The sequence below is a fragment of the Trachinotus anak genome, unplaced genomic scaffold (assembly GCF_046630095.1).
Source record: "Trachinotus anak isolate AG129_WGS33_773 ecotype Australia unplaced genomic scaffold, CSIRO_AGI_Tana_v1 ptg000011l, whole genome shotgun sequence".
Lineage (NCBI taxonomy): Eukaryota > Metazoa > Chordata > Actinopteri > Carangiformes > Carangidae > Trachinotus > Trachinotus anak.
This window is the reverse complement of record NW_027273862.1, coordinates 29,265,194-29,279,230: the sequence shown is the minus strand read 5'-3', so window position 1 is coordinate 29,279,230 and position 14,037 is coordinate 29,265,194. Positions and strand designations below refer to the sequence as shown.

Genomic DNA, 14,037 nt, shown 5'->3' with positions numbered 1-14,037 from the left:
CTGTGTTTGGATATGGTTGTTGTTTGTGTTCCTGGCAAAAGTCATTATTTTTATTTTTGATATTACACCATGCCATATTGTGAGTTTGAAAATATTTTGATTAATTATTGATTTATATTTTTGGGCTGCACTGAATTGAGATATTCGATTTTGGATATCGCCCAAGCCTAGCACGTACTGTAAACTCTGCTCAGATTGAACACATGTAACTGAGGACTTAAGGTTTTGTAGTTTTCTTCATAATCCATGGATGCAACTCTATCAAGGTTAGCGCTCCCACTGAGGCTGTTGAACACATCCACCAAATTACATTTTCAGTGTGATTCCGGACAAAATAAAAATGGTACGGCTCTCAACACTTGAAAAATGGATCCTTATCCTTATATTTCTCTGCAGTGGAATTTATGTCGTCTCCTCTTCTATCTTTCCAGGTACCTCTGACTTTGCTGAGCCAGCCTCAGGAATGTCTCTGCCACAGGCGGCGCTGTCCTGGGTGTGGCTCGTGGACCTGGAGAGGACGGTTGCCCTGCTGGTAGGTCGCTGCCTTGGTGGGATGCTGCAGGGAGCTCCTACCTCACTGGAGGAGCAGGATACAGCTTACTGGCTCAAGACACCCCTCTTCAGCAACGGCTTGGAGATGGACATCCCACAGCTAGGTAGGGAGGGGACAGACAGACTGATGGAGTTGAAGTCTCTTAAGATGTTGATCTCTGGTAATAACATGAGAAGTTAAATGATTTGGATTTAAATTCCAGCAGAATATTTTGTCCTCTGAGACTTTCTCAGTGGACTCATTTGGCTCTTTGGCTTTTAGAGATGGATGTGTTTCTCTTTCTGCCCTTTTATCCCTTTGTTAATCTGTTGTTTCCTCTGTGATTTATTCAGATGATGAATGTTTGTTTACTTGTGTCCTTCAGACACTTGCATCAGCTCTTTGTTGGAGGCAGCACTGTCTGGAAATGAAGAGCAGAAGCCCTTTGACTGCACACTGCATCCCGACTTGAGTGTCCTGGTGGATTTGGCTCTGGGTTCCACTAAAGAACCTGCCAACAGCCTCTGGATCAACATGCAGGACTATGCCATCAGCAAAGGTCTGCCATTGGACTTGGCTCATAATGAATTCCATTGTCTCTGTGCTCGAGTAAATAGTCTTGAAATGATGCTGACAGTGCTGACTGGACTGTGTCTTCTGTTGCAGACTGGGACAATGCGTCTCTCAGTAATGAGTCCCTGTTGGACACTGTGTCCAGGTTTGTGTTGGCAGCCTTATTGAAGCACACAGGGCTGCTGGGCCAAGCCTGTGGAGAGGGCAGGTACTGAAACATGATATAACGTGTCCGATTAAAGGTCTCCACACTCTTCCATAGAACCAGCCTGATTAAACATCACATGACACAAGTATATTTTCATTTTCCCGCCAGGTACCAACCATCCAAGTCTCTTGCAGAGGTCTATCGCAGTGTTTATAAAGTCCGAAATCGTCTGCTGGCCTGTAAGAATATGGACTTCATCCAGACCCGATCGTCTTCACGTGAGAGGAGGGTGAGTAAAAAAAAAAAAAAAAAAAAAGTTACATAAACACATTCACATGTGCTTTCACCTTCGTTATCTTTAACATTAACTGTACATTTTGATGACACTGAAAAAGGCAATGGTTCATAGAAATACAACAAAATTCAAAAAATATGAATTTACATCCTCACATTTCACAGGAACATTGTATAAGGCTGCTTTTCTTAAATGTGAAAATGTGAAAATGAATAATGTATGCATGTGAATTATCCATGTGTCTGTCTGTGCTTAAACTGTATATGTTAATTATTTTGTGCACGTCTCTTAAAAAAAGATCCTGATCTGACTGAGACCAACTGTTTAAATACAGGATTTAAATCTGTAAAATGATGCTATCTCTCCTCTGTAATCTGTGTATTGTTAAAGATTTTCTGAAACAACTGTTCTGATGTTCTTTAACATCTTCTTTTCTTTGACACTTTCTCTTTAAATGGCTGCTTTGTCCCTGAAACTAAAAGATTTCCACAGTCACTCATAGATGTCATTTGGTTTCACTGGGTCAGATTTCAGACAATCAGGACTCTCTGGACATGGACCCTCAGGAGCACTCGTTCACACGCACCATCGACGAGGAGGCGGAGCTGGAAGAGCGAGCCGACCGCGAGAGGGAGGAAGGTCATCAGGAGCAAGATGATGAAGAGGAGGACAGGGAGCATGAAGTGATGACGGCTGGAAGTAAGTGCATCTGCCTGGAGTTGTGTGTTTTTATGCTTTTACTGTGCAAATCATCAGCAACATCAAGGTACATAGTTTAATAAACTGTATTTTTCAGTTCAGTTATCCTGCCTGCTCCAGTTCATTCACATCTTTGCTTTATGATTATTACACTGGTGAAAATAAATTATTCTTTTGTCATAATGGTTTACTTCTGGTGAAAGGCAAGTTTATTCACTTTAAATTAATATTATTATATTTATTTATTGAATAAATAAATATTTAATTTATTCTGTAATAAGCAGTGCAGCTATATAAGTGATTTATTTACATTTCTTTTACTGTCACCAGTGTAATTTATGTCATACGAAGCCACTGAAACCAAAAATCATGAGAAGCAGTTCATCAGTTAATTTCATGGAAGGAGAAGTGTCTCTGACATATTGTGGTTTCATTGTGTGTCATGATTAGTTTGTGTTGCTAAATGTTCCCTCACACTCACATCAGTGGGATGTTTTCATGTTGGTGAAGAGAAACGGCCTCTGATGTTGTGGTGCATTTGCATGAGCTTTGGTTTTAGACTTTGCTCTCCAGTAAACCCTGCGTTCGTCACGAGGCGGCTGCTTGTCCTCTAACCCGGCATTTTGTGTGTTTTGTGTGTGTGTGCGTGTCTGTGCATATCGCACAACACAGAAATCTTTCAATGTTTCCTCTCAGCGCGGGAGGTGGCTCGCAGTCGGGACAGAGAGCGAGCCAGCAGCAGCACGGGCCTGGGCTCTGGCTCTGTCTCCAGGAGCGGAGGAGGAGGAGGAGGAGGAGGAGAGGAGGACACCATTCTGTCTCAGGAGGGGAGGAGGGGCAGCACGGGTCTCCCAGAGGGCCAGGACCTGTACACAGCAGCCTGTAACTCGGTGATCCACCGCTGTGCCCTGCTGGTGCTGGGGGTGAGCCCCGTGCTGGGCGAGCTGACCAAACAGAACCAGGACGAAGGCCAGACCCAGTCCACTACAGGGACACAGGAGTGTCTGAGCTTCATGACCAGGTCAGAGCATCGGCCACACAGATACAGGCAGATGGGAGGGGCGGTAAATCAGAACTCAAACAATAAGTGTGACAGGTAAACAGCTGATTCCCTCGTCGGTGGTGATTTTATGCTGCAGAAATTAACTTTACTGAGGAGTGAGATGGTTTCACCAGTTTCCACAGAAAATTTCACTGCAACATTTTCCTGGTGCAAAAAAAGTATTAAAGGAAAGGTTCACATTTAAGTATGTTTCTTAAAATAACAGTCACCTCCCAACATGAGCACTGAAAATGTTCAGTTTCAAAAGCAAATCCAGACTAAAAGACTCGGGACAAAATCTGCAAATTCTACATTTTAGCCAAGTTGAATGTGATGTGATCAGAGTTTGACAAATCAAGTGGGGAGTTTCCAAAGTTGTTCTTTCAGTGTAAAATGCTGTGTTTGTGTTTTCTTGCTGAGCCGTGGTGGAAGAATAGCGAACCACTTACTACAAGAATATCTTTAGACGACATCCATTTCATTTGGCAAACTCTGGCTGCTGAGGCACCTATTAGCTCTTGCTGACACTGTGGGTTTTTGTACAGAAGGAGTATGGATTTTGTCTCCTATCTCTAATGACTTAAAGAGGGAATCTCGCTCAGCGGGAATCATTACAGCAACCAGAAACTTCTCCCGGTATGACTGTCGATTTTAAGACTTAATGATGTCTTAATGTTTTGAGTTTAAACCTAATGGAAAAAAGACTAATTGGCCAACGGAGCAAACGCCAACTGGAAAGTTTAATAGTGTTGGAACTGGCTTGGAGCACAATACCCAGTAAAATCTGCAAATACCCACTTCACTACCCACTGCCAAAAAATGTGATGTGTCCAGTCCACAAAGCTGTGGCGCAGCTGAGGCTTTTTCTCCTCTTTGTGGTTGGTTCCTGTGATAATGACGAGATAGAATTAAAACTACACTGTCAGTCTTTGCACTTTCATGTCTACCCAGAGGCAGCCATGAGAAGGTGCGTCTGGCTGTTTTGTAATTCAGATTAGTTTGGGAATTCACAATTCTTTAGTAATTCTTAACCTAATTTTCACTCGTCTCAACAAGTTTGACCTGAACGTTGACCCACATTCACACTCCACATTCCACCTGGAGCTCCGTGAACTCGATAACATCTCAGTACTGGTCTCTGTGCCTCAGGCCTCAACACAATCTGTCAGAAGCATCTGCTCCACAGTGAACCACTGATTACCTCGCCCTTTTTGAGGATAGAATCATTTTGATTATCTTGTTTAGTTCAGTAACGTTTTTAAGCTGTTGCGTTCTCACTGATGAAGATGATGGTGTTCTGCAGAACCACCAGACCTGGGAGCAGTTTCTGTCCTCAGGGTGTGAGACTACTGACTTCATCCGCCATGAAAATAGTTTTATTTTTATGACTTGATTATTTATTCAATCATTTATATAACTTTTGTATTTTGTGAGTAGCATAAACATACATCTGTAATTTCGTTATATAATCTTGTGTTGTGTAATGATAATTAAAGTCTTGATTGATCAGGTTCTGTGGTGTTTGTGTGTAGGAGTGAGAGTCTGAGTGCAGAGAGCCGATCGGTGCAGAGCAGTCCGAGTTACAGACTGATGAAGTCCAGGAGTGAGTCTGATCTCTCGCAGCCCGAGTCGGATGAAGAGGGTTACACTCTGGTAAAGCAGACGCACACACACACACACACACACACTGATCTTTTCTATGTTTAAAGTGAGCGCTACATTGGGCCTTGTCTCTGCTTTGTCTTTCAGAGTGGGAGGAGAAATGTCGACCTGGACTTGGCGTTCTCTCACAAAAAAAGAGGTAAAAATAATTTGCAGTAAATGTTGCGAGGAAGGCTGGGAACACACTGCCTGCGCGGCGGCTTGGTTTTCATCTCGGTGCCCGTGTTAAAGGGTTGGAGTGGCCACAATGCCCGAGGCTGTGTTGCGTGATCTAGAGATTTGGCGTCTTGCCTATTTTTCATGCATGACGCGCAGCTCGCAGCAAAAACAGAGAAGTTACTTCAGATGTCATATTCATATCATTTGAGCAACTTTACATAAAACCAACACCTTCCACTATGGTTTCAGTGTCTGGGCTGAATCTGAATATGACACAGACATGAAAAGACAGAAAAAATTTAAATATATATTTTAACAATTTCAGCAGCTGCATGTGGAGACAGTGTCGTTTATTTTTCTGTGAAAAATAAATCAGAAATTAATTTATAATGAAGAGAAATCCAACATTAGAGCAGCCTGCAGACACACGTGCGTTTGTCTGCAGGCGTTTAGCGACACCGCTGCAGGCAGTGTGTTCCCGGTGTCAGGATGATTCAGGTTTGTCTTTGTCATCTTTCATATGTTACTCTTGTCTCTCTGTCTCTCGACTCCTGTGTGGATAGTTTATTTGCTTCTTTTGGGGCAGTTGAGCCCCAAACACAAGAGGAGCTCCAAGCAAGTAAACGATGGCATGTTTCTTCCTCTTGTTAGCTCATCACTCCATGACTGTGATGCCCCCCCTCCCCCCATTCATCTCTCATGATGAGGGCCTTGTTCTGAGCGCAGACACTTCATGTTCTGCTTTGTGTGTAAATAAAGAGAGAAAACAAGTGAAGAACATACAGTTGTGCCTATTGTTTGAATATCAGCTCATTCTTCTGCTTGGAATATCCCTTGTGAAGAATGAGTTGTCCCGCTGAAGAGATTTCATGGAAATGACCAGTTGCATTTGTAAAGAAATCATCAGCACTGATACTTTGACCTCAGTGCTTTCAGTTGTTATAGAAAGTCCAGCCCTGATTACCATTCCACTCCTCAGCTGCAGCATTTCTCCTCAGTGGGCACTGGAACCTCAGCGCGCCCATTATAGATGAAATCATAATGGCTGATGAAGGCTTGTGCCTGCATGAAGAATCAGCATTTGGCCATTCAATGAACTTTTACAGAGTAATAATGCATCGCTCCGCCTAGCTCTTAAGTGCTTAAAAGCTACATGGTCCATCCATCTTGTGCATTTATGCGTCTGAAAGGCTCCTCTCCCTCCCCATCCCCAGGCTTACTTCACAGCTCACCAGACTCCCTGGCTGAGTCCTGGTTCAGGGCCAAACTGAGCCGTCAGCGGAGCTACAGCTCGGCTCACTCCTACGAAGAGTCCGATCTGGACCTGAGCCGCTCGCTGGGCATCCACGCCCTCATCGACAACATGGTCAGCTTCATCAGCGGTGACGTGGGCCTGGCTCCAGCCTTCAAGGAGCCAGAAGAAAGTATGTCCACCAGCCCACAGGCGACTATCCTGGCCATGGAGCAGCAGCAGAGCAGAGCAGAGGTGAGGGAGGGGCTGTCTCAGGACTGTGGTTCTCTGGACTCTGAAGTCAAGCACAAGTCCTTTTTATTGTTGTGATCCCACATAAAATGATGATGAGTAATCCAGTTTATTTTGACAACAGACACCAGGACATGTCATAATTTTATATCCTTTTTGTTATCTGATTTTTGTTTGAGTGATTTTCATTTTTTTTTTACTTCAGTTGATAATAATCTATAACTTTTCATCCTATGCAAAACTTTCAGAACAGACTTTAAAAGATGAGGCTGGTGGTTCCCTATATTTTCATATCAAGACCAAAATCAGTAAAGCATTAGCCTGTCTCTTTATTCTCTCACCTTCCTGCCCTGTCTCTGGCGCTGAGCTCCAACCCCACTGATTCCTACTGAAGATCTTTATCTTTAAGAAATGGTCACAAATATATAGTCACATTTTTTTAAAGAGTAAATAAAGTTCAGACTAAACAGTTGGGGACTGTAGTTTTTAGCAATCTGTGCTCAAACAGGAGGAAACAGTAATTTGTTGAGGACTATTTTCAGCTGTGGATTTGAGGTGTTGCTGAGTGTTTACGGCAGCAGGGTGGGTTATGTGGGGTTAACTCAAAATACACTGAAGTTGTTGTGTTCATAATATTAAGGGAGTGTGTCACCCAGTGCAACCGAATGGCTCATTTATGTGTTTTTAATAGTTATGGACAACGCTGGAGCTCAATGGCTCAGGGGAATATTAGGCTTTGATACACACACGATACTTCTAGATCTATTCATTGGGTTTTTTTCTTTTTATTTGATTTGTTGGATGTAAAAAATACACAATATCATCAAACTTATTCTCTAAACCAAAAATATGTGGTAGGGTCTTGACCTTACCCTGTAAAGTGCCTTGAGATAATGTATATTATGATTTGGCGCTATACAAATAAAATTGAATTGAATTGAATTGGTGGTCAGGCTAAACAAATGAAACTGTTTCTGTCAGTTTACATATTATTGGTTATCTTGCAGCCAAAAAAACAACAAGAAATCGAGGGAAAAGATAATCAAAGAGTTGGATGTGTAACTCTGTTGTTAATAAACACTTGATTGCTGGGGTGTATTATCTCCAGTTGCGGTTGGAGGCGCTCCACCAGATTGTGGTGTTGATCTCTGGCATGGAGGAGAAGGGCAGCCAGCCTGGGAACGCAGATCGATCCAGCAGCGCCTTCCAGTCCTCTTCCCTGCTCACCTCTGTCAGGCTGCAGTTCCTGGCCGGTTGCTTCGGCCTTGGAACCGTGGGCACTGGAGGGCTGAAGAGAGAGAGCGTTCAGCTACATCACTACCAGGTGCAGTATGAGGCTCAGAGGTTGTATTTGAGAGAGAGTTATATTTACCATGTTTAATACCATGTGTCCCGACTTATTACTGTGTACTGTGATTTTGCAGGATGGTGTAAAAGCAGCTAAGAGGAGCCTCCAAATGGAAATCCAGACAGCTGTCCATAAGATCTACCAGCAACTGTCTGTGACACTGGAGAGAGCACTGCAGGCGAACAAGCACCACATCGGTAACGAGAACTACTGCAGCATATTCTGAACACGCAGCCGAACTGTCACTGTCCAACTCTACAGCAGAAATAAACGTTTACAGCCTGGAACAGAAACAGTTTTGGTCTCTGGAGCTAATTTCTTCCTTCATGACAACTGTACAGGCTGAATCTTTATATAACTCACCTGTTTACATCTTATTGAGGGTTAAAGTTCTGCATAATTGAGGGCATGGCCACTTTGAGTGACAGATGTGGCTGGCCACAAATCAGCATGCACCGAAGTCTCGGCTCCATACGCCCCGCCCCTTTGTCCATTTTTGGATTAGCTGGGAGTTAGGGGGCGGAGTCAGGCTCTGCCAAGATGGTGACGGTGGAGCAGCTCACTCTGAGCTTTAAAAACCCTCTTCAGAAACCTTTGGGTGATGTTACGGAGATGGTGTCCATCTTTATTTATTCGTGGAGCTTTAATAAAGTAATGGGCTCATATTATTCCGAATATTTGAAATATGAATCATAGACATTTGTCAGAAGATTCTTTAACATTTGCTTATTAACATTTTCAGCAGGCAGCTTCAGCTGCAGGTGCATCATGGGTATGTGAAGAGACTTTACCAGAAAACAGGCAACCAGATCCGAACCCGTAGATTTTTCTGCAGATCCAGTTTTGCCAGCTGCCTACCTGATGCCTGTGTCTCTGCCTTGTTTCTGTCTCCATCCTAGAAGCTCAGCAGCGCCTCCTGCTGGTGACTGTGTTTGCGCTGAGTGTTCGTTACCAGCCAGTGGACGTGTCCTTGGCCATTTCCAGCGGGCTGCTCAACGTGCTGTCTCAGCTCTGCGGCACAGAGACCATGCTGGGGCAGCCGCTCCAGCTGCTGCAGAAACCCGGAGTGTCCCAGCTCAGCACCGCCCTGAAGGTGGCGTCCACACGCCTGCTGCAGATACTGGCCATAAGCACTGGGTAAGAGATTTAGGAAAAGTTTATGGAATGACGTCACCACAACATCAGTACTTTGTAAACCTGAACCGGCACAAATCAACCGCTGTGTCTTTCCTTGGATTTGCAGAACATATGCAGACAAGCTGAGTCCCAAGGTGGTCCAGTCGCTGCTGGACCTGCTCTGCAGTCAGCTGAAGAACCTGCTGTCTCAGGCAGGAGTCAGTCTCCTGTCTCCTGGAAAAGACCCGGAAGACAACAAGCACGAGGACAGTGCAGACTCTGAAAAGAAAGACTTAAGAGGTGATAAAAGAATTCACTCCCATTTCCCTTTGATTTAAAGGATGTTTTTGTCTTTTTGTTTTAATGACCTGATAAGGAGCCATGTTGTTCCTCATGTGTTTGATGATACATAAAGTACATTTTAGCAGCGTCATTGTTCATCAACAAAAGCTTTGATCAAACATATTTGTTGACAGAAGTTTTTCCATCATAATGAACTTTTTATTAACAAGAACTGTAACAAAACTGTTTGTCAACAAAAAACTGAACAAAAATGTGAAGGACTAATAGACAGAGTCACATGATCAGGAAACAAAAGCTGGTTTTTGTATCTAATCTGTTACAAACGTGTGAGAAACAGAGAGAAAAGTAAATACTGACTGCTTGAAGAAAGATTGTTGTAAAGATTTTATACAATAATACAATTAGACAAAAAATTAAAAAAATAAAGTGCATCTCAGTGAAACATAAACAAAAGAATAAAATCATAGTTGAATACTTTTAGACTAATTTACCTTTTGTTATTTTTATATAAACTTTGATGTTCAAATGAAGAAACAGTGAAACAGGTTTAAAACTAAAATAAAACCTGTTGCTAAAAGTGTATTTTTGAATCACATTTAGATTCTTTACTATTGGAAGTTAAGTGTAATATTTATTGACATTGTGTAAAAAGAAGTTTGTATTCCATGAAATGTAATATTCAGCCTGTAACTGTGTGTGTGGTTGTTTCCCAGCTTTGATCCGTAAGCAGCACACAGCAGAGCTCCACCTGGGAGATTTCTTGGTCTTCCTCAGGAGAGTTGTGTCCTCCAAGGCCATCCAGTCCAAGATGGCCTCCCCCAAATGGACTGAGGTGCTACTCAACATTGCTGCACAGAAATGTTGCTCAGGTATGACCGGCTGTTGCAACACAACACAGATACATGTGTGTACTTGTATAAAAACATAGCAGAGACATTGACTCTCACTGGCTGTTAACTCCAGGCGTCCCTCTGGTGGGAAACTTGAGAACTCGGCTCCTGGCTCTTCATGTTCTGGAGGCTGTGCTGCCTGCCTGTGAGGCCAATATGGAGGACGACCAAATGACACAGGTATGCCCCTGGGTTTGGACAATGACAAAACTATCTCACATAATCCTGTAATATAAGAGACTGTTTGTTACTCAGTGAGCTGATATAATTTGCTCTCTTCAAGGTGGTGGAGCGCCTCTTCTCCCTGCTGTCTGACTGCATGTGGGAAGCTCCCATTGCTCAAGCAAAACACTCAATCCAGATTAAAGAAAAAGTCCAAGAACTCAAACTACAGGTGTGCAACCAACCACTCCCCCTTTCCTAACCACTGCAGTGCCTGTTTGGATGACTGACAGTTGCTTTGATCCACAGGGAGAGGCAGAGGAGGAGGATGAGAACCTTCCCATCCAGGAAGTGTCCTTCGACCCGGAGAAGGCTCAGTGTTGTGTGGTGGAAAACGGCCAGGGGCTGACGCACGGCAGTGGAGGGAAAGGCTACGGCCTGGCCTCCACTGGTATCTCCTCTGGATGTTACCAGTGGAAGGTACAGTGTTGTATTCGTTTATCTTTAGTTGTAGTCCACAGTTTTATGGTGCATCCGCTGACCGCTGAGTGCTGTGAACACACAACTGAGTTAACTGTAAACAGTTACACAAAGATCACAGTCGAGACAGAGCATTAACTTACAAGAACATGTCTAAGTATAAACTGATTAAACTTTTTAAACTTATTTACCCGTTTTGATGAATTTCACATTTTATTGCTCTTTGTAGTTTTACATTGTGAAGGAGAATCGAGGCAACGAGGGCACGTGTGTGGGGGTGTCACGCTGGCCCGTGCACGACTTCAACCACCGCACCACGTCAGATATGTGGCTGTACCGGGCGTACAGCGGAAACCTCTATCACAACGGAGAACAAACACTGACACTCAGCAGCTTCACTCAGGGAGACTTCATCACCTGTGTCCTGGACATGGAGGCCAGAACCATCTCGTTTGGCAAGAACGGAGAGGTGAGAGCCCGGATGATAGTCGTGTGACATACAGCAGTTTATCATGTTTGTGTATAGAAACAGTCTGTTCTGTTTAGATGTGTTTTTAAAAATATAAACCAATCACAAACTGTGCTAACCATTGTTAGTCTTGTAGCTTTGTTGAGTCACTTGAATATTCCACCTAAAAACCCACCAACTAATTACAGAGAAATAATCCCTCTGGGCAAGAACACTTATATTATTATTATTATTATAATCTTATGTCTCTCCTCCTGAATCTGTGTTGATCTCTTACTCCTAACTTGTGGTTCCACAGGAGCCGAAGTTGGCCTTTGAGGACGTGGACGCCACGGAACTGTATCCCTGTGTGATGTTCTACAGCAGTAACCCGGGAGAAAAGGTGAGAAAGGATAAATGTCCACCTGTCTGAGACACGTACTTCCTGCTCCGCAAAACAGCAGCATGAGGTCATTTCACCTCTGCTGCCTCATGAGCTCATCCTTTGTTTAAAGCAAGTAAGATTTCTGTGCATGAGGAGAGAAATACCAGAAAATCAATTAGTTGGGGATCGAATCAGAATCAATCATCTCTTCTGATTGGCTGACTGTTTTCTGAGTGATCCAATAAAAATATAGCAGATTTCAGGTAAATCCTGCAAGGTTGGATGGTGGGTCCAGGTGGGCGGGGCTTGTTTTTGTTTACTGCTTTTTGCATCTCTGTGTGACCCTGGCTTTTCCTTTGCATCTAAATTCTGTAAGAAGTGATGCTTTAAATTATTGTGCAGACTCATTTTCTTCTGCCCTGAGTATAATATCTTAAGTAATCTCTTCTTTGTTCTCATTTTTATTGGGTTTAGTGTTGTCTCTTTGTTTATTGTCTGTATACAGATATTTATCTAAGTACATGATATAAATGTAAACTTTGCTTCTCTTTGAATGTCTCCAGGTTAAGATCTGTGACATGCAGATGAGGGGAACCCCTCGAGACCTCCTACCTGGTGACCCAGTCTGCAGCCCCATGGCCACTGTTCTGGCCGAGGCCACCACACAGCTGATCCGCATCTTACATCGCACCGACCACTGGACCCATCGCATCAACAAAACGATGATTGAGCGGCTTCACAAGATCAAGCCGTGCTTTAGAGAGTCAGCCGCTGCATCTGGTAGCAGTGGCGGTCAGAGACTGAAGAAGAGTCGCTCGGTGCAGAGCCGCGAGGAGCACGACGCCCAGAGAGAAAGCCAAGAAACGCCCACGAGGACAGAGGAGGAGAGGGCACGCCACGGACGGCAGCACGGCCTGGGGGAACTGTCGGAGCACCACCTGCGAACGCTCTGCACAGAGGTGTGGCCGGTCCTGGCGGTGATCGGCGGGGCAGATGCAGGTCTGCGTGTTGGTGGGCGATGTGTGCACAAGCAGACCGGGCGCCATGCTACTCTCCTGGGTGTGGTGAAGGAAGGCAGCACCTCAGCTAAGGTGCAGTGGGACGAAGCTGAGATCACCATCAGGTACTGGGCGAAGGGGGTTAGCTGTGGCACATTTTTTTAAATCACTTTTTCTTTGTTTGCTATTTACTGGTTTATTTTTGTCGGTGGCCAAACTGTCAGATTTATGCTACTACTGCTGGTACTTTATTACTGTTTTGACAATAAGAGCCGTGCAGTGAACTTCACTGCTGTTGGGTAGAAATGTGCTGAGTGACCTTTGAGCTTCTGAATCTGCCTGTATTCATGTTCTTCTGATGCATCAGCCTCTTGCTTTTTAATCACTTCTTCACCCTCCATTTTCCCTTACTCTGATTTACTGTTTGTACATTTCTGTTTCTGACTTGCCGCTTTGCATCATTACTCTTTTGCATGACCCCAGTAAAATCATTGAGCAGCATCGTTTTGTGCCATACCCACACATTCCATCTTTTTATTTGTCTTGCATGCTGTGCTCTTTCTCTCCTGCCCTTTCCCTCACTTTGTGTTTCCTTCCCTTGTCTCTTTTCACTCTCCACTCCCTCCTATTAAAGCTTCCCAACTTTCTGGTCGCCTAGTGACACTCCACTATACAATCTGGAGCCCTGCGAGCCGCTGCCCTTCGACGTGGCACGCTTCCGCGGCCTCACCGCCTCTCTGCTGTTGGACCTCACCTACCTTACCAGCATCCACGAGGAAACTGCTGCAAAGTTCAGTGCACGACGCCACGACAAGAAGCATCGCAACGCAGCGTCAACCGGGCATGAGCCGACTACTAACGAAGACAAAGCAGACCATGAGGGGCACAACCGTAACGAACAAAGAGACGGTGCTGGAGCCTCATCTGGAGCTGCTCCAAATACCACGACCTCTGACCTGCGCGTGTCCCACAGCCTGGAGGAGGTGAAAGCACATGTGGCGCCCAACTCAAAGTCAGAGAGTGAGATCTCCTCTGTGGCCGGTGGAGGGGTAGGTGGGAATGAGGCCCTGTTCGCTGCAGCTCCTCACACTCCTGCTGAAGGGAGCAGGAAGAAAGGCCACGAGCACGGCTCCCGCAGCCACGAGCCGTCTCCTCCCTCTATCGCCACCCAGTCGGAGATCCATGCTGTGCAGCTGTCCTACCTCTACCTGGGAGCCATGAAGACCCTCAGCGCCCTACTGAGCTGCAGCAAATACGCTGAGCTGCTGCTGATCCCAAAGGTACTTTAGCTTCTAGGTGAACTCGTACAGCAGC

General features: G+C 44.6%; 1 protein-coding gene across 8 annotated transcripts in view; it reads left to right on the top strand.

The window, feature by feature from the left end:
• Positions 1-14,037, top strand: part of herc1 (HECT and RLD domain containing E3 ubiquitin protein ligase family member 1) — a 61,072-nt gene that overhangs the window by 17,183 nt on the left and 29,852 nt on the right. For 6 of the 8 annotated variants that reach the window (XM_071489699.1, XM_071489700.1, XM_071489696.1 and 3 more), the window contains exons 18-38: positions 432-656; positions 918-1,091; positions 1,199-1,313; positions 1,422-1,542; positions 2,076-2,247; positions 2,920-3,268; positions 4,822-4,942; positions 5,039-5,090; positions 6,325-6,596; positions 7,702-7,917; positions 8,018-8,138; positions 8,841-9,078; positions 9,185-9,357; positions 10,074-10,229; positions 10,324-10,430; positions 10,534-10,644; positions 10,722-10,892; positions 11,122-11,361; positions 11,660-11,743; positions 12,289-12,848; positions 13,358-14,003. In XM_071489699.1, the coding sequence (XP_071345800.1) occupies positions 432-656; positions 918-1,091; positions 1,199-1,313; positions 1,422-1,542; positions 2,076-2,247; positions 2,920-3,268; positions 4,822-4,942; positions 5,039-5,090; positions 6,325-6,596; positions 7,702-7,917; positions 8,018-8,138; positions 8,841-9,078; positions 9,185-9,357; positions 10,074-10,229; positions 10,324-10,430; positions 10,534-10,644; positions 10,722-10,892; positions 11,122-11,361; positions 11,660-11,743; positions 12,289-12,848; positions 13,358-14,003 (4,424 nt within the window). The remainder of the gene's footprint in view (positions 1-431; positions 657-917; positions 1,092-1,198; positions 1,314-1,421; positions 1,543-2,075; positions 2,248-2,919; positions 3,269-4,821; positions 4,943-5,038; positions 5,091-6,324; positions 6,597-7,701; positions 7,918-8,017; positions 8,139-8,840; positions 9,079-9,184; positions 9,358-10,073; positions 10,230-10,323; positions 10,431-10,533; positions 10,645-10,721; positions 10,893-11,121; positions 11,362-11,659; positions 11,744-12,288; positions 12,849-13,357; positions 14,004-14,037) is intronic. The other 2 variants (XM_071489702.1, XM_071489701.1) reach the window with 2 other exon arrangements.